This window comes from Pempheris klunzingeri, chromosome 23 (assembly GCF_042242105.1).
Source record: "Pempheris klunzingeri isolate RE-2024b chromosome 23, fPemKlu1.hap1, whole genome shotgun sequence".
NCBI lineage: Eukaryota > Metazoa > Chordata > Actinopteri > Acropomatiformes > Pempheridae > Pempheris > Pempheris klunzingeri.
In genome coordinates this window covers 1624502-1644650 of record NC_092034.1, presented here as the reverse complement: position 1 = coordinate 1644650, position 20149 = coordinate 1624502, and the positions used below count along the sequence as shown (strand labels likewise).

The window sequence follows — 20149 nt, the reverse complement described above, 5'->3', positions numbered from 1 at the left end:
ATTGAAGAAATTGATTTATTATTGATAAGATTATGGAAGCCAATAATGACAGCTGATTGCATTATTGATTAGGCCAGATAATGCAGCTGCTGAAGTGTCACAACACTATTATGAGATTACACACACACACACACACACACACACACACACTGAACCACAAATCAGCGTCTCTCCGACGGTTTTCGTTATTTATTCACGTTAAATAAATAATAAAACCTGTACCCGTCCCGGCCTCCAGATGTCGTGGCGTTCGTCTTTCCGCTGCTCGAAGTTTCGCCACATTTTCGGGAAGCCGTCCACCAAGGGGCACAGCTACGACGGGGTGCCAATCACACGCAGCGTCCATGACAACCACTACTGCTCGGCCAATCCCTGCTTCATCGCCGTGGTGACCGAGTGCGCCGGGGGCGGGTCCTTTTTGGTCCTACCCATCCATCATGTGGGTAAATCTGCTGAACACGAGACAAGAGGAAGTAAAATCTGAGACACGTTGATGCTCGATGTAGTGAAACATGATTGTGGTTGAAAAATGCAGTAAAAAAAGGGACATAAAGAGTTTTAACACCCGATAATTAAAAGGTAATAGACGAGTTTTTAAACTGTGTTTTCATGAGTCAGTCCCTGTTTTGTTTGTAACACACAAAGCAACATAGAAAGCTTAAAGTTAACATGAGATTTGTTTCTAAACATGTTGAACATGTTAGAAAATGGCTGCTGGAAACACGGCAGACTTTGTAAAAGAAGTGGACAAAGCTATTTTACCTCTGTACTGTAATGACTCTTTAAGTTGTCTGTAATTGGTCAGATGGCTTGTTGTGGTCTCTCAGACAGGCAGGGTGGACCCTCAGCACCCGAGGGTGTGCGGCCACAGCGGGAGGGTCCTGGACGTCAAGTGGAACCCGTTTGACGATCACTGCGTGGCCTCGTGCTCGGAGGACTGCACGGTAAGCACCGTGTCACGTTCACGTGTTTTACGAATGTCATTGCACCTGTACGATGTGTGTGTGTGTGTGTGTGTGTGTGTGTGCAGGTGAAGATCTGGGACATCCCTGTGTGCGGCGTCCAGCAGAACCTCACCAGGGCCAGGAAGACTCTGATTGGTCACTCCAGGAGGGTGGGGCTTATCGAGTGGCACCCAACAGCTGAGAACCTGCTGCTTAGCTCCGCCTACGACTACAAGGTTATCTATTATCTCTTTATTTTGAGATACTAGGTCAGTATTTTGAGATATTTAGTCAGTATTTTGAGATATTAGGTCATTATTCTGAGATATGAAGCCATTATTTTGAGATACTAAATCAATATTTTGAGATTTGAAGTCATTATTCTGAGATGTAAAGTCATTATTTTCAGATATTTAGTCAGTATTTTGAAATATTGTCGTCTCATTTCTAATGACGTATTTTGAAAGTCTAGAACTTTTTACAGCAAACTGTGACTTTCTTGATTTGTAAAGATTATCCTTTGAATTGACAACATCATGGTGCTTTTTAAATGGAGTCAAAACCGTAATGTTCTCTCGCCATTGACATGCATAAACATTTTTTCTGTTTCTCTATAATTAAACTGAGATATCTGTTATCTGAGGTATACTGCAGGTGAAAATGGTGCTTCATCAGATTGAATCATCTGATGAAGCCCTGACTTTGTCTCTTCTGGCCCAGGTCCTCCTCTGGGACGTGTCCCAGGTAGGTGCAGTCCTCAGGTACCCGGTCCGGGTGGTTCTGATGCCCGTCCACCATCGCTACCCGTCTGACGCGCTCCTGCTGTCCGTCAGCTTCAACAGTGACGGCAGCAGGCTGGCGGTCACGTCCAAAGACAGACAGGTCCGAATCCTGGACCCGCGCACAGGAAAGATTCTCCAGGTGAGTTTGTGAAGCGTTCGTTTTGTGCGATTGTGAGAAAACATGAAACAAACCGTGTGCTGACGTTCCTGCAGGTGTCCAGCAGTAAGTCCCACAAGGCCAGTAAGGTTTTATACATCGCAGGGCTGAAGATGCTTCTGTCCACCGGCAGCTCACCCTGGAACCACAGACAGGTCGTCCTCTGGGACCCCGTAAGACACAAACAAATCAATCAATGTATTCAACTAATCAAGCACTTGATCTCTTCAGTCGAGTAGTCAATAGATAGGTCATGCATCACATTTGCATTTTTCATCTGTGAAAGCCCATTTCCACCACTGTGATGGAAAAAAGATCCTGCAAGTCATTATGAGAAGATTTCTGAAAATAATGGCTTAATACTGTATCTCATAATAATAATTTTGAGATACTAAGTCATTATTTTGACGTAACTAATTATTTTGAGATGTGAAGTCATGTATATGACACATTGAGACACATTACTTTAAGACGTTTTGTCATTATAATGACTTAAAGGATTTATTTTGTCATCACAGTGGCAGAAATGGGTTTACATACATACCAGAACTTTTTTCAGACATGGAGTAGAAGAAGATCTTGTCCGTAACACAAAGATGCAGCAGGAAACACACCAACGTTTGAATGTGTGTGGAAATGAAATGTGTATATAAAGCTGATGTGGGCTCCTGGGTATTTTCCAGTAAAACATACCTCAGCCTCTGGCCAGTTCAGCTCATCCTCAAATACAACAAATCTACGTCACAATCCAACAGGAAATGTAGAGTTTTTCAGGAAGTCTGCAGCCAAAGAATGTGGTAAATATTGTGTTTCAGGACGACTTATCTGAGCCGCTGTATGAAGAGGACCTGGACGGGTCTGCAGGAGTCCTCTTCCCCTTCTACGACCCAGACACACACATGCTCTACTTGGCTGGGAAGGTCATACAACACACACATACACCACGTCTACCCAGAAGCCTTTGTGTCTTGGGTTCATTTCCTGCAGTTGGTTGGGATTGTGCCTTCTAAAACTTCACCATACCTCTCTTGTTAAAGTTTTTAGTCTTCTCTGGAAAACTGAATCAATCTAAAGTTCAATCTAAAGTCATGAGTCACAGTTGGCTGTAAATGGTGATGTTTCACCCGTTTTATAGCATCAAATAACTGATTACAACCAAACTGGTCATAAAATGAACACTAGAACAGACATCAGTGACCTGAGATGTAGGTTTCAGTTTTGTGGATATGTCATGTCGTCCATCTTTATATACAGTCGATGGTTTAGGCATAAAAATGACCTCGTTAGGTTTGGGAAAAGATGAAGGTTTTGGTTAAAATAAGTTACACAGAAGACACAAATCCTGGTCTCCTGTGTGAAAGTCCAACCTGTGTGGATCTCTGTGTCCTTACTCTATTTTTTGGGGAAAAAACTGTAAAAAGAGGCATTCAAAGCTGTCTGGATGCTGTTTTTAACAACATCCAAGGTTAAATGCAGCTTTTGTCATTGTAAAAAGCCAGAAAACCTGCTGATTTTACAGCATTCTAGTTATTAACATTTAAACATCGAGAAACAAAGTTTCTATGAATTATCAGTGGTGTTTCTGGGGTTGTTTGTTGAGCATATAAAACAGTGTTTTAATGTTAATCACAAGATAGCTGCAAAAAGCAGTGGGCCTTATGGCTTTTTACAATGTAAAAAGCTGTGTTCAACATTACATAACATTAAATGACATCTTGACAGTTTGAACGCTTTTGACAGTGTTATTTTTTCTTTCTCTTTTTTAGCAAAGACTATAAAAAGCAACGATATTTGACACTTTCTGCTTGCCATATCTGCTGAGATATTCATAATGTTTTCTCTAAGATGTATCTAAAGTCTATTTGGTGAGACCAGGTTGATCATGCACGAGATCAGTGTTCACCATACGCACCGTGATGCATTTATGTGCTTTAGGGTGACGGGAACATCCGGTACTACGAGCTGAGCACTGAGAAACCTTACATCAGCTTCCTGACAGAGTACAGGTCCCTGCTGCCACAGAAAGGACTCGGTGAGAAAAAGTGTTACAGAATCTTCTCAAATAAAAGCCTAATAATGAGCTAATCCTGCTACAAATAAAGGAAAAAACAAGGGTGGATAAACTCCCGGCGCCTATTGCACAACGTGCTACCAGTTAATGTACATTTCTGTCACATTAATTCAGAAATATCAACAATATTAAGATGTTATTTATACTGTCTCAACCAAACTGTATTTTATAGTAACAGCATAATGCAGTGACAAACTTGAACTGAGAAAATGGGCCCAGATCAGGAGACAAGGAGGCTTCATACTAAAATATGACCAAATATACTTTGGTACTTACTCTAATAAGGATTAGAAATAAAGGCCGGTCTCTAACATAGGCCTGGTTCAAATGAAGGTTATATTTGAGGAAATACGATACTTCAAATTTTACTGTTGTGATCTTTAACTTTTAAACTTGCAGCCTAAATAACTTAAAATACTTAAGCTTAGTTCAAATTTCAGGAAGTCGTAGCAATTACATTGTTTTAGTAGTTATGCTTCCAGAAACAGAAATTAAACTACTACCTTAGCTACGCCAAACTACTAAATGCTGAAGAAACCTAAGCTATGTAGTTTCACTTAAACCAAAAAAAACCAAAAACATTTTAACAAATAGAGCTAAACAGAGAACCTTTTATTTTGGGCTAGAGACAACCCAGACTTCCACATTTAAGCTGTTACAGAGTCTTTCCTGATGCTACATGATCAAACTTTGACCTCTGACATCTCTGTAGGGGTGATGCCAAAACGCGGCCTGGATGTGAGCGCCTGTGAGGTTTTCCGATTTTACCGTCTGATCGCCATCAAAGACCTGGTGGAACCACTGTCAATGATTGTACCACGCAAAGAGGTTTGGATGCGAGCTCGCGCTGATGATGATCAGGACAGAAAAAATAAAACGGTGGACAGGAAGTCAAGTTACAGTGTTTTCATCTGTCCTCCTAGTCAGGTATTTTCCAAGAGGATCTGTACCCAATGACAGCTGGAAACCAGGCGGCTATGACGGCTCAGGAGTGGCTGATGGGGATCAACAGAGGTCAGTGATCCATTGAGCATTTGAGCCAAAATGGCCGACAAATTGATACATGCATTTGGTTTCTCTCCCTGTCTCTTACATCCACCAGGCCCGGTGCTGATGTCCCTGAAGCCCGGCACTCAAGTCGCTAACCCTTACCCAGAAACCCCAGCTGAGAAGGGGCTGGTGAGGCAGCTGAGTTCCTTGAGGTTCCAGATGGGTCCGGCTGATGGAGCAATGACCAGGATGAACCTGGACTTTATGGAAGAGGTAGAACACTGTATGTTTGGTTACCACATCAAAGTCAGGCACCGAAACCTAAAACAGTGGGGCAGCTTTGTTACAGTGCGCTGTATGTTAAAGGGATAGTTCAGATTATTGGTAGTGGGGTTATATTAGGTCCTTTTCCATAGTCAGCAAATTACCGACAGAAGATGGCTGTTGGCACGCCACCCATTCGCAGATTGATAAAACAAACTTTGAGCTCAATGGTGACGTGTAAAATACAAGGTTGCACTGCTGCCAACTTTGGCATCCCCGCTCTCTCTTTTGGAAACGGCCACGAGGCAGTTTTGCTGCTCCTTCATGTTACCATAACGTCTTTAATCACCAATTCGACGCTGGTGTTTTCTCTTTAAATCAAATGTGGCTGAAATTTCGGACCAGCTGTGTTTTGGTGCTGCTGTATAAACAAGCTCCTTGTTTCCCTCTCTCTCTGGAGGCCTTCCTCGAGGAGCAGCTGGCCTACCAGGACGCCAAATACCCCCGGGAGGTGAGCGATCTGTCGGGGTGGCAGCCAGATGAGACCCAGATCCCGCTGTGGACGTACTGCTGCACTCCACACTGCTGTGAGCCTGCAGAGAGACCGCCGCCAATGACCGAGAGCGAAGTGAGGCACTGATCGCTGAGATAAGTGCAGGGGAAAACTGTATGTGTGTGTGTGCAAAATGTTTTGGCTGCTTTCCTCTCATCCTGCGATGAAACTCCAATTTTTTAATTTCAGCTTCTGCAAGCATTTTACAGACAGCAGGACGAGATCAGAGGCCTGAGAGAACAACTGAATCACAAAGATGTTAGTATCCAAACACACACAAACCTTTTATGGAAGATGCTATTTGCACTCGGGTGTATGTTGGAAAAAGTATATTTACTGGTTAATGTACACTGCCTTTTATATTTGTATTTGACTTATTATTTTAACCCAAAATATATTGTTTATGTAAAACTAACCACATAGTTTTGGTGCCTAAACCGAACCAAACTGACTGACAACTGAATAATAGAGGAAAACGTTAATATATAAGTTAACAAATGAATGGAATTTGGTCTCACGCCGGATTCAAACCCTGCTCTCCTCAGTGAAAGTCCTGTACCGGGTGTAAATAGCCTAATGGTGGCCATCTGACTATTTGTACCCAGGTGCACATTGACACTCCAATATATTGTTGTCTAGCAAAAACTTTCAGGAAGCTTTTTTCTTTACTGTTTATTTGTGAAATTGTTAGTGTTTAGTGAAACATCTTCAGAAAATGCTGCCAGCTATAGAGATAGCATATCTGTGATGGCAGTACGGCTATTTAAAACGGTAGCCCTGAGAGGTCAACCAATGCAACAGCACAAATGCTAAAGCTAAAACATGAATGCATGTTTTTTTTTAAGATTTTGATTAAGACTAATTTCATTCATTTGATTGAGACATAGCGCTAACCTTACTGCGCAGCTAGCTTTATAATTGCAGATAGATGGCAGAGTACATACATATGAAGACATTGAATAGCGATAATCAGATATTGATAGTAAGCATAGTTACCAAACTAACGGCCAAAAACTTTCCCCTTGCATGTGCATGAAATAGTCCAACTGCAGTAACATTCGGCCACTTCATTGCCAACATACGTTGTTGGAGTGGTTGAGCTCTCAGGGTCACCATAGTTTAACGCCAAAAAACTCTTTGTAATCAAACAATAATATTCTGTTAGTTTTGTGTATTTAGTCGGCTAACAGTCTCCACAGATTTGGTAATTTGGCGGATTTCAGTCACTGTTTCTGCTCAGCAGGTGAGGATCACTCAGCTGGAGCTGGAGATCAAAAACACCAGAAACAACATGAGGGCGACCTTCTGATTCAACCATTCTGCTCTCACGCTGCTCTTTTAACACTGGACCAATCAAATCAAACTACTCCGCATTTCCAACCAATAAAGGGAACACCGCTAACATCTTAAAGTGGTTATGGTGTTTGTGTTCATGATGAAGAGTGTCTGTACTTCTAGGTCATGAAGCAAGATGGATGGGTTAGCCAGCTAATGACTGACATCAGCTTTGTGTATTTGAGATGAGTCCTACTTAGATGCACTGTGAAGCCTGATGGGATTTTTGGGCTGTTCAATCAACAAACAGTTGACAACTAACAATCAGAATTTAACTGATTTTATTATACATAAGCTAAACCAATCAATTGCAAGAAAAAAAATTAAATTCAACAGTCAGTATATCAAGTAAAGGCATGACAATTCTTCAGTATGTTACAGTGGTTCTGACAGATAACAGACAAAATTTTAAAAACATTTAACTATTTAATTAAAGTTAAACATCATCATCAAGTTTACATTTTCATTAAGGACCACTTGTGGTGACTATTATAACATTTCTAGCCCTTCTTATATACTGACACTGGACATCGTCTAATATGATTATTAGATTGGATAGCTGTCAATCAGGTCTCAGCAGTCTGGTTAGTTGTTTTATTTTGGCGATCAGTAGTTGTAGGAATGATTGTTGTTGATGTCTGGTTGTTTCATTCTGGGGGTCAGAAGTTGTGGGAATGACGGTTGTGGATGTCTGGTTGGTTGTTTCATTCTGGGGGTCAGTAGTTGTGGGAATGACGGTTGTGGATGTCTGGTTGGTTGTTTCATTCTGGGGGTCAGTAGTTGTGGGAATGACGGTTGTGGATGTCTGGTTGGTTGTTTCATTCTGGGGGTCAGAAGTTGTGGGAATGACGGTTGTGGATGTCTGGTTGGTTGTTTCATTCTGGGGGTCAGTAGTTGTAGGAATGATTGTTCTTGATGTGAGAGTGGTTGAGTTAGTTTGAGGTTTAATAGTGGCAGTTATAGTTGATGGGAAATATGTTGTGACTGGTAAGGCAGTGCTTGTTAATGTAATGGCGGTTGGTGTTTCTGTAGTTGTAGTTATAGTAGTGTGACTTGGAGAGGACGTGGTTGAGGTAATGCCAGTTGTAGTAGCGGCATGACCAGACGTAGATGCAGATGAGCTTGTGGCAGTTTGAGATGTAGCAGGAACTGTTGGACCAACATCTCCACCTGTACCATTTCCTCCAAGTGCTCCACCACCTCCTCCTACACCAATACCACCTCCTCCTACACCAATACCACCTCCTCCTGCACCAATACCACCACCTCCTCCTACACCAATACCACCTCCTCCTGCACCAATACCACCACCTCCTCCTACACCAATACCAATACCAATACCAATACCAATACCAACTCCTCCTACACCAATACCAATACCAATACCACCTCCTCCTACACCAATACCACCACCTCCTCCTCCTTGGCCTCCCTGATTTCCTCCCTGTCCACTGTCATTATTTTCTGAATTATTCTCTTTTTTCTTTGTAGTCCTGGTGGTTGTCACTTTAGTAGGAACAGTTGATGTTGGGTCAGTGGTAGATGATAAGACAGAAGTTGTGGTTGGTGGGGGGCTGGCTGTTGGTGAAACAGTTGTTGTTTCTGTAGATGAAAGTACAGTGGTGCTCCAGGTGGGAGCAGTAGGAGTCAAGGGAATGCTAGTTGTGGTTTTGGGAGTGGTAGATGTGGTTGAGGTTGGACATGTGCATTTGCTATTTTCAGCCTTTATTTCCGGGTAAAACTCAGCAACAGTTACATCGAGAGGACACTGTGTTCTGGGAAACACCTCAAATCTTGATCCCACTGTGCTCAGCTCCTGATGGAGTTCTGCCAAAGTCTTTGTATGCAGATATTTAGATTTGGATTCTTCTGCATTGTTGTCACCCCAGTGCGCACTCGCTAGCCACTTGTCCATGTTTGCATTGTAACAGCAGAATGCTGACCAGAGAATGGAAGGTATATTAATCCTGTCGTTGAGTGTGTTGCTCACGCTAGGCGTGGCCCCAGTCACTACAAAACCTTCGACAACACCATTATTGTTGATGCAGTATTTTTGCAGGACACATTTGGTGCATTGCTCCATTTTTTGCCAGCTACCACTGTTAAAAGACACTGCTTGTGGAACGATGTTTGTCAGGGTGAACGTTGATATTTTTTCACTTTTATCAAATGCATGACAAGTTGGAAATAAATGGCCCCTATTGTAGGCGTTGTCACTTGTTGCATAATCATTGTTAGTGGCCTGGTTGCGGAATATGTCGTCCCTCATGTTGTTGGTGTTTCTTTTTTCAAGCTGCAAAAGTTGAAAGGCTCAGTCAGTGGCACTGATAGTCTCAGTATGACAGAACAAGAGTAGTTTGCAGATTTCAATTACTCCAAAGTAATGATGACTCCCAAAATAATGTGGTTAAAGGAACGTCCACACCAAGAAACATGACTGTGTTGATAACTATAAAGAAGCATTCACACTGATAGATGGCATGGACATTCACTCTAACCTTCATTAAATTAAACCTACATCATGGGAAAACTTTAAGAAATATATACAAGTAGAAAGAGGCACCAGACAGTTTCTTATAGTGGGACAACAGTGAATTAGAAACCATTCTCAGAGGAGATAAAAGACAAAATCAACATCCTGCCTGACTTGAATCAATGTCTAAAATAGCTTCAAATAGCTTCCATGCCAATATTTAACAATGAGTGAGAGAAATAGAAACATACCTGTGGCTCTATCTTCCACTTGGTTCTGGGTCTACCTTTGACTTGTTCCCCTCTGTACTTGTAAGCAGAAAACACTGGAATCTTGTTCTTGGTGTCGTAGAGCGTCACAAACCTTTTCTTGTTCTCAAAAGTCTGGCAGATGGGTTTATATCGGTTCTGGTCCAGGATGTCGCCGTGAGGTCCCAGGATCCCTGGGACCTGTGGTGGAGTTCTCTCAAGAAGAAACTCATCACAGTCTGACACTGAATCCACCACTTCAGTTACTGTGGGAACGATGAACAGGGGAAGGAAGGCAGCGAAGGACAGGAAATACCACCTTCTTAAGGATGCCATCATCACGCACTGTATATTTTTTGGTCAGAATACAGAACAAAGAATTGTTAAAAATGACAGTTTACTTTAGCACAACTGCACCAGCAATAGCAGTCACAATGTCATCCACAGAAGAGGAAGTAGTGTTTAGATATCTTGGACAAACACTAAACCAGGAATGTAAAATAAAGTCATGTGATTATCAACCAGCGTTATCACTGGAACATACATATATTTAACATATTAAAACCAGATACTTCATAGAGGAATAATACATAAATCAGTCTCTTTAGCTTCAGCTCAGCATCATAGATTTACCTGCACCTTTCTTAATACTACTGAGAAGCTGATAATCATTCTTGTATATCAGGGTATCATCAGCATAATAATGGAGTCAGCAAAACTGGAACTGAAGCTTGTGGAAAAACACAAGTGACTGTCCTCCCAACAAGAAAAATGGACCGTGGTAATGACTCTTGTCCATCAGGAGCAAAGGAGGACAAAGTAAGATGCTGTTATAGCAGCTGAGGTTGGACAGTAATTAAATTTTTTTTTAAATCACCATAACTACACATGCCTACACACTTAAACCTAACAAAACCTCAACCACAGTGTCATAAGACAGATTTCTTTTCACTGGTAACAGTTTTGGAAGGGGACCATCAAATCTGGGGCCCCTCTGTGAGAGTTTGCATGTTCTCTGGCTGCTCCAGTTTCAAGAGAAAAACAGGTTAAGTTGACTGGCGGCTCCAAATTGCCGGTAGGTGTCCCCGGCCCTTTAAAGGAGAAGCGGCCACAGCGCTGCGGTGCTTTCCCATGGTACAATGTACCTGTAAGGACCAGCAGCCTCACTGTGTGCATACAAAAAAAATCTGACCTTCCCTCCTAGATAGACGCCACGCAGAAGAGGAAATCTTGTTTCCTTGTTTGGGCAAAATCGCCAGTATGACCTTTGAGCATGTGATAAACTTCCTTAATCAAAGTGCTTGAATAGATTAGCTGGTTAGCTCAGAAAGAATCACAATATATTTGTATTTCAGTGTCTTAAAACAGCACCTTAATATACAGTTAATACACTAAACAGACAAATATGCTGTTAATATACTAAACCGATGTACTAAATTAAATGCTTACATCTGGTGATCCCATTTCCATTTGCTGGCTGTTGCAGTAATTTTAATAAAAATTCATAAACTGCAATAAAGGTTTGTTTTGAAAATCAGACTGATGAAATAACACGCTATGGTGATGGTTGTATATTAACAGTAAACCCACGAGGGATGGTGTCAGTCTTATTACATGGTGCCCATTATCAAATGATCTCACAGTGCACTGCTTAGTTTATATGTTTCAGTTGATTTTTTGATTACCACAAACACAAGTTATATCGCTCCTCAAACACACCAGACTCCACTGACTAATCTAAAGTGCTGAGATTTTGGGCATTTTTGCTTTTTTTACAAAAAAATGTCCCAAAATCTGTTTCTTCCTGCTCCTCAAACGTCAGGATCTGTTTGATAAAGTTGCAAACTGAATATCTTGATCATTTGAAGGCGTCACCACGTCGTGATCTGGAGAAACTTTTATTTTATCAATATTTCGCCAGAGAAAATAAATCAGCAGGTTGAATAAGCACGAAAATATACCAAGAAAAACTCACCGTCTCAGATTAAAGCTTCATCAAGTCTGCCAAACAACAATCTGAGTATCATTCTTCGTTTGACAGTAACTGTTCCTCAAATATTTACTATATATATAAAAAAATGGGAAGTGCTCACACCTCCAGCTTTCTTTTTTACACTATCACATTTCTAAGAAGTCACAGCCCAGTTCTGACTGTGGACACATGATGGGGACTTTTCCTGAAACTACGGCATTTATTTATTCATTCTTCTAAAAGATACGTATAATCTATATCAGTAACAACACATTCTGCCCCGTTATCGCCTCATTATGAGGATTGTAGTGATTAAGATCCTTAAGGACAAATATTTTCACACTAATAAACATATTTAGTTAAATGTTCTTTAACTCATTTATAATTTTGACCTGAAACGTTTTCTCAGAAGTGAGTCCATATTTGATGCTGTTTTAAATGTTAAAATCGGCTTTAAATTAAATGGTGGTATTAAAGTATCATATACACACACACACACACGTATATACATACAAAGATATGTACACACACACAACCAAGTTTTTGTTTCATAAAGATTTTTTGTGTTATGAGTTAATTCAATGTTACTTTTTTACTTATTTATTTAATGTTACTGTAGCTGATTTATGCTGTTTATATACTTTGTAACAGCAACTTTCATTATTTTCTCACTGTTCAGTATTTAATTCGTCAAAATTCTTACGGTCACTTGACGTTAGCTATTAGCATCCGTAGCTTTCAGAAGGACTTCATGTATCGTGGAGACAAAACGCCAGAGAGGAGACGGCAGGAACAAAATGTTAAGATTTTATTTACAAAGTCCTTTTTGTGTGTTTTTTTTTTTTGTTTGCTTTTTTTTTTCCTTTAACTTACAGAAAGTAAAAATAAAAAATAAAACAAAACCCAACCTTAACTAGTCAGTGTAAGTGTGAGGGATCAACTGGATCTCTCTACTGAGCAGAGAGCGAGAGAGAGAGAGAGAGAGCGAGCGAGAGAGAGAGGGAGAGAGAGAGAGAGAGAGAGAGAGAGAGAGAGAGAGAGAGAGAGCCCAGACAGCCATACAAAACTAAACAAAAACAATTTCTCTGAAAAAATATTTCTTTTAAAAAGCTCTGTTGGCAAAAAAGAGAGAACAGTTTGCCCTGAGCGCGCTCGGCCTCGGGGGTAAAATGGGGGGAGAGGAGGGGGAGGGGAGAGGGGCAGTAACGGAATTCGGAATTCGACTGTGCGTTGATGACATCACGGAGCCTGTGATGACGTCACAGCTGCTGGTTCAGTTCCAGAATGGTGATGTCACAGAGCGCAGCGGCGGGACGACAAACCATCAAAGGTTTTCTTCTGCCTTCCAAACGTGGCGGCGCTCTAGTTTTTCGTCCCTAAATACGAACTGTTAAAGCTTCATTCTCACGTCGTACTTCTTCCACGGTGCGGCGAAAAACTGTTCAGACTGCGACTCAACTGAAAGATTAGGAAGAACCCGTTTATAAGGCCGACTAACTTTTCTACGTCTTCTCCGGCCGAGGAGGGATGCATTTACTGCTCGTTAACGGAGTAGGAATCTCAAGTTCTGAAAAACAATGAGTTGTGGTTTTCAGACAGACACCAATTTGACGATACTATCGAGTTGCAGCTTTTGATATTACGGACAAAAAAAAACCTTTACTGGCGCAGAAAAATAAACATTTGCATCTCTTGTCCAAGATTCTGGTTGGAAAATTTGCTGGTTTTGTTTCATCTTTTTATTTTTATCTCAGAACGTAAACGTGGACCACCGGCGGCGTCTTTCCTTCACATTCTTTGTCAGATTTTATCTCCAAAAATCAATAAGCAACTCCGTTAAAGCGGCTTTTCTAAATTCAACTTCGATCACCAGCAGTCGTCTCTCCATGTTTTACAGTTGAATGAGACCTCAGATTTAATCTGCTGTTGGGATGAAATGATCAGTCGACTCGATTAGTCGACTGATTTACGGGCAACTAATGCGATAGCCAAACATCTGCTGTTCCAGCTGGTAAAAAGTGATAATTTCTGCTGTTTTTTGTCAAATCAGACCGTTGATGGATCATATTTGGAAAAAGATGATATTTGAGACACTTTCTGCAGTGAGAAATTATAAAGATTTCACAAATTTCCGACCTTTTTGTGAACTGAGACATTCTGCACGAGTCGATAATGACAGTAATCGATAGTTGGACTTCTGTGCCGCCGGAAAGGAGTAATTACATCATCAGGAGGTGATTCCAGGTGATTGTCAGGAACTTTTAGGGGACATTTATGAGCTGAACGATGTTACAGGACGTCGGCTCATCAGCCTCTGCTGCTGAGGAATATTTAATATGAATTAAAAGAGCCTGAACTGGAGGTCAGTGGTGACTGTGGTGTTTCAGTCTGCAGGAGGGCACTGCCAGAAATGGAACGTGGCCCAGCAGTCTGTCGAGGAGGGGGTGGGGGGTTGGGGTGGGGTGGGAGGGTTGATGGGGAGGGTCAGGAGGAGGGCGAGCGTTGGTGGGGGGGTTGGGGGAGGGAGGGCGTGTAGAGGGTTTGCAGGGTCTCAGTGGGTCCTTAATCGTCATCTTCATCATCCTCATCGTCAGGGTCCCTCTTCCTCTTCTCTCCTTTGGCCGGAGACGAGTCCTCATCTGCAGAGGACAGGCCACGGGTTGAATAACAAGACTCAGGACCGCAGGCTTTCCACCACTTCCCCCCATATTCTCACCTTTGTGTTAGTTTGTATCATCATTGAATTATCAGGTAGTTTTATTAGTAGTAATTATCATGTTTATGGTACAATAGTTCCTTTAATGCATCACTGCTGCCGCCTAATATATATACACATCACATCCTATAGGTCCACTAAAAGTGCTTGTGTTTGCCACGGACAGCCTCAGATTGTAATTTTAGACCTGTGAAGTCTTTTTTGTTTGACCAGAAACAGTAGTTGTGTCGGGTTATTACAACACACCAGACTCCATTCACAAAAACAGTAATTTTATCTTACAGAACACAGGAGTTCTTTTTGGTCTCTCGCTGCCTCTATGGCTTAGTTTGTTTGTGTTATTGTGTGCTACACAAATACTGTGATGATCCAAACTAATCCTATGAAGCACCAAAGTCAACTGAATAACACAAACACTAACTGACTGAGACAGCAGTAGAGCAGCGAGTCCTGTATAAAATCACTGTTTTTGTGAATGTAGTCTGGTGTGTGCAGAGAGCAATATAACGGCTGTTTGTGGTTAAACCAAAAGGATCTTCCAGGTCTCTCTCTGTAGGGATCCTTTCCATGATGCTGTCACACACTTAGAATAACACTCTGAGCCTGTCAGTGGATCAAACAAGCTCTTTTAGTGGACCTACTGTGATCAGGTGCAAACTCAAAATATGTAAAAATAGGGACGAGATTAAAAAAGTACTCCTTTAACTGGACACAGATGACAAAGAGGAGGTAAAGGATCCAAACTGTTACTGACCATCATCCTCGTCATCATCTTCGTCCTCCTCATCGTCCTCGCTGTCCACGTCTCCGTTCACCTCGCCGTCCTGCGGAGAGAAACGTTGGTTGTTGAAGGTTTTCCGCTTTAAATCCACATATTTAAATTCCGTTTGTTTCTGCATGTTCAAACCAAACATGCCGTCATTACATACGTTTTACTGCGTAGCAATGTCATCATCAATTCTGCTCATCAGTCTGATTCTTTATTGATATCTGATCAGTTTTCTGTGTGGGGACAAAGTCTATCTGTGCCATCAGGCGGGTTCCAACACAACCAAACTTACTGATCGAGGCAGCAGTAGATCTGCCCCTCCTGTGCTCTGAGATGTAAAATTGCTCGTTTTATCAATGGAATCTGGTGGATTTGAAGCCAACGATTTGAAACCAAAATATGTACAAACTGGCCCAGTTTTAAAATGTCTTCTTCTGCACTCAGGACAGGACTCTTATCTTATAAGATACGAACAAACTTCAGACCTTGTCCTCTTTTTGTTTCCCACCACACATGAAGCTAATTTTTTCCCGCAGGCAAACTCCAGATGTAAAATTGCTGGTTTTGTCAATGGAGTCTGGTGGGGTTGAAGTGATTTAAACATCAAAATAGAGCCCAAGCTTAACAATACGAGCCCTTGACTCACCTCATCGTCACCACTGTCGTCACCGCTGTCATCGTCTTCGGCCACAACGTCCTCCTCATCCTCCTCTTCCTCCTCCTCAAAGTCCTCTGACTCGCCCTCTGCAGAACACAATCAGGAAAGTGATTAGAAATTACAGCTAACATCAAGCTGGTGTGTTTTTATTCTTCCATCTTTCAGCCGCGTCGACGCTCACCTTCTTCCTCCTCATCCTCGACTCCATCCCCCTCTCCGTCAGAGTCGGAGGCCTCGCAGTCGTCGATGTCGTAGCCGTCCAGGTAGGTGAGCTGGGGGAGGAGCTTGAAGATGGACTCCCTGTAGTCAGCCAGGTTGGTCACCTCACAGTTAAACAGGTCGAGACTCTTCAGCTGGGGCAACTTTTTCTGTTGGGACACAGACGGACATGATTACGACCAAACTTTTACCTGAATTTCCAGAAAACCAGCAGAATAAAATGCTTATTAATGTGCACTTTCATCCACTACTGGCAATAGTTGGATATTTGGAGTCAAACCTCAAACGTCACGGAGAAAATTAGCAAATAAAAAACACGGTAAATTATATAAACAAATAAAAATAACTGGGGCTAAAGGGTTTAGTGGAGTTTAGAGCTAACAGAGCTAATAGAGCTAACAGTTGACAGAGCTAATAGTAGTTACAGCTAACGTAGCTAACAGCACAAACAGAGTCATCATCAGTGCCGTTAACGGGATATCTAAGTCACCCACCAGGGGCTCCAGGGTGCTGATGTCTTTGAACTTATTGCCGCTGAGGTTGAGATGCGTTAAGTTCACCAGCCTCTCTGCCAGGACCTCCAGACCGCCTGATATCCTGTTGTCACTCAACTCCAACTGCAGAGAGAAAAATAAAGATAGACTTTAATCCCTTTGGACACTTTAGCAGAACCCCATCCAGACTCCATTCACAAAAACAGCGATTTTACACAGTGAGTGTCTGCTCTACTGCTGCCTCTATCAGTTAGTTAGCTTGTGTTATTGTATGACTTAAGTGTTTTAAAGGCTTAGTTCAGATCCAACACAATGGTAGTGTAACACAAAATAACACTAACTAACTAACTGATCATGGCAGCACTACACCAGTCACCCATGTGTTCTGTGAGCTAAAATCCCTGTTTTAGTGAATGTAGTCTGGTGTGTGTGCTGTTTGTGGTTAAACCAAAAGGATCTTCCAGGTCTCTCTCTGTAGGGATCCTTTCCATGATGCTGTCACACACTTAGAATAACACTCTGAGCCTGTCAGTGGATCAAACAAGCTCTTTTAGTGGACCTACTGTGATCAGGTGCAGTTGTCCCAAAGGATCACGCTGCAGCCATTACTGCCTGTTCTCATTTGCCGGCTGCGGCGATCTACTGGAACACTTTTGATACCAGACATTGTGAACCAAAATGATTTTAAAATAGGGCCCAGGTCTAAAAATACTGGGGTTGTCCTTCATTGCTTAGCCCCATGTAAAAATCATCAAATTGCTTCTTTTATATGAACATGAACATGTGGTGAATCAAAACAGTATAAACCTTTACATTTTCTCTCCTGTGATGGGAAGCGAGTGGAAACAACACGAGTCTCTCACCTTTTTGAGTTTGTCCAGTTTTGGGATGTCTGCTACGCTGGTCAGGCCGACGTTGATGAGGCTCAGCAGCTCCAGATTCGAGAACTCGTCGGTGATTCCTTCGATCTTCCCTTCGCCGGAGCGGCAGTTGTCCAGAACCAGCTCCTGGACCTGCAAGAATCACACCGATTTAATATCTCTTTCCTGTCATGTTTTAAGATGCAGTTGTGATTTCTGTGTTTGCTGCTGACTAAACTGAGATCGGTTTCAAAATAACTTTAAACTTCCTGATTTGACGAGTGTGGAGACGGTTTGACTAATTCAACGACAAGTTCATCTGAATAAGACGACGACGAGGTGAAAACCACACAGAAGAGCAAAAAAAAAAAAAAAACCCACCAATATCAAATCAAACTTTCACCATAATTTTCCAAAACATATCAGGACTAGAGCTCGACTGGTGGCGACCAAACTTCTCAACAGCCTGTTCTTTCATTAGATAATTATGTAATTTTATCTACTCAAAAACATCTTTAGCATGTTGGCTAAATTATATCTCATGAATTATTTGTCAACTATAAAATTAATCACCTATTTTGATAGTAGATAAATAGTTTTTTCTCATTTTTAAGAGAAACAAAGTCCAAATTCTCTGATTTCAGCTCCTCAAATGTGAGGATTTGTTGTTGTTTTTTTGCTCCTTTGTGACAGTAAACTGAATATTTTTGGGTTGTGAACAAAAACAGGACATTTGTGGATGTTTTCCTGGACATTTTCACCTTTTTCTGGACCAAACAGCTAATCGATCACTCCAAGAAACGACTGTCAGATTCTCAGAACAAATATACGGTTTTATTCTCAGGCATTGCACCCAATTATTGACATTAACTGGTCAACATTTATTGAGTAATTGACTCTGTGCTTGATCCATAAACAGCCAGAAAATAGTAAAAATAATTCCCCATGCAGTTTTCTTGTCTGACCAAGAGTTCACCCTTAAAACACATCATTTTAATATAAAAACCAGTGATTATTCCCACCCGAGAAGCAGCAACCAGTGGATATTTCAGCTAAAATGTGGTGTAAAAGTGGAAAATGTTGTTACTAGCTGATGCAGCTTTAGTGCCCTGCAGAGGGGAGGTTGTGGGCTGAGGTCTCAGTGGAAAGGAGACCTGAGAAGCTTCATATTGGAACGGATCCCAGCAGACACTGTTTATAAACTCCCAACACATGTGACGCTGCTAGCTGCGTTAGCTTCCCTGCTAAGCTAGCTCCGTGCTAATTTAGCTCCCTGCCAACCGTTTCCCCCCGCTGGTCTCCCGGTTATTACCCCCTCTCACCGCCCCATGGGTGAGCCCAGAGCAGGACTGGACCTGGTTTGTGGTGGGTTTTGTTTCAGGAGGGCGGTGATGGAGGCGGCTGGTAGCCGCTTTAGCTAAGCTAACGCTAGCACGCCGCTGGCTACGCGCCCTTAGCACGTTTATGGACTCGGGCTCCGGCTAATCTCTGGAAAAGCGATAACATCAACGCAGTCATTTTGAATTTTTAAGTATATAAACTGAACGCTGTGACGCTTCATGATGATAAATTGTAGTTTAAAATTAATAAACGACGGTTTTGCAAAGATTTTAGTGCGTAAACTGAAAAACAATGGCGCATTTCCTCATTAAGGTTACACGCGATTTAAATGATTAAACCAAACGCGTAATTAGACATTTCAGCTGTAAATGTTTTAGTTGTTAGCTCCTTATTTTACGAAAAATTAAAACAACATCTTCAGGAGCTCATCGGGGGAGCTAAATAAAGTCTCCTGTGTGGGTGCCGGCTACAGCAATGCAAAAATAAACCGCTCAATAACTTAGAAATAACGCGTTTCCAGGGATTAGCCGGGCCCGGGACACACGGATGTGCATTTCAGAGCTCGAGCAGGAGGCGCGTGCAGGTTTCTGCTCCGACAAGAGTTTAAAAACAGGAAATTTAACAAAACCCGAGACGTTTTTAGCTGAAATAAGAGAGATAAGTGGGGGTTTCAGGCTGAAAACGAGGCGGTTAACAGCTGCGCCACTGGGCTGATTACTGCTGATACACATGAGCGCTCCCGGTGCTGAATTTTAGGTTTAAATGTCTAATTAACCCGTTTTCCAGACTGTGTGTGAGCTCGGAGCTTCACTTTAAACAGTAAACACACATTTTGGCACTTTCGGGGACCTGCAGACACCCTGCCATGTGCTCACCACCCCTCCTCCTCCGGCCGGTGCAGTCCCCGGTAAACAACACACCAAACCCGGCTACTCACCTCTGTCGGCGACCGGTGCCTCAGCTCTAAGGAGACCCTCTTCTTCATGTCCATCTTCCTCTGTTTTTTGTTAAATTTCTGGCCTGAGTTCGGGTCTCTGCGCTGTGAAAAACTTGTTTCTTCTCGATCCTCTCTTCAGTATCAACACGCGGAACCAGTGTGAAGCTAGCTAGGATGGAAATGCCGGACTTCCGGGTAGGACTTCCAAAATAAAATCCTCATGGTCACAGCGGAAGTGCTTCTAAAGGGAGTGTGTACTTGCGGATGCAGATATAACACGTAAACAAATCCATACGACCAAAGGGACGTTTAAATAATTATATCATACTGCAAAGCACAACACACCTCAGTTACTTTAGAGGAGGT

The 20149-nt window shown here is 42.1% G+C and overlaps 3 protein-coding genes across 3 annotated transcripts; 1 reads left to right on the top strand and 2 right to left on the bottom strand.

Annotated features, from left to right (window-relative positions):
• Positions 1-238: 238 nt before the first annotated feature.
• Positions 239-7070, top strand: coro2ab (coronin 2Ab). The gene is made up of 13 exons (XM_070854347.1): positions 239-439; positions 828-944; positions 1031-1180; positions 1665-1865; positions 1940-2056; positions 2699-2803; positions 3819-3915; positions 4667-4782; positions 4878-4968; positions 5057-5181; positions 5669-5836; positions 5951-6019; positions 7005-7070. Exons 1-13 carry the CDS (start codon positions 239-241, stop codon positions 7068-7070), a joined length of 1623 nt encoding a protein of 540 aa, XP_070710448.1.
• A 1558-nt stretch (positions 7071-8628) lies between these two features.
• LOC139223195 (endonuclease domain-containing 1 protein-like) lies at positions 8629-10153 on the bottom strand. The gene is made up of 3 exons (XM_070855168.1): positions 9821-10153; positions 8901-9389; positions 8629-8754 (listed from the first exon to the last, which is right to left on the bottom strand). The coding sequence occupies exons 1-3, from the start codon at positions 10151-10153 to the stop codon at positions 8629-8631; spliced, it is 948 nt and encodes a 315-aa protein (XP_070711269.1).
• Positions 10154-12575: 2422 nt separating this feature from the next.
• Positions 12576-19947, bottom strand: LOC139222566 (acidic leucine-rich nuclear phosphoprotein 32 family member D-like). The gene is made up of 7 exons (XM_070854362.1): positions 19784-19947; positions 17509-17658; positions 16646-16768; positions 16114-16300; positions 15921-16018; positions 15260-15329; positions 12576-14428 (listed from the first exon to the last, which is right to left on the bottom strand). Exons 1-7 carry the CDS (start codon positions 19835-19837, stop codon positions 14352-14354), a joined length of 759 nt encoding a protein of 252 aa, XP_070710463.1. The 5' UTR covers positions 19838-19947; the 3' UTR covers positions 12576-14351.
• Positions 19948-20149: the final 202 nt, after the last annotated feature.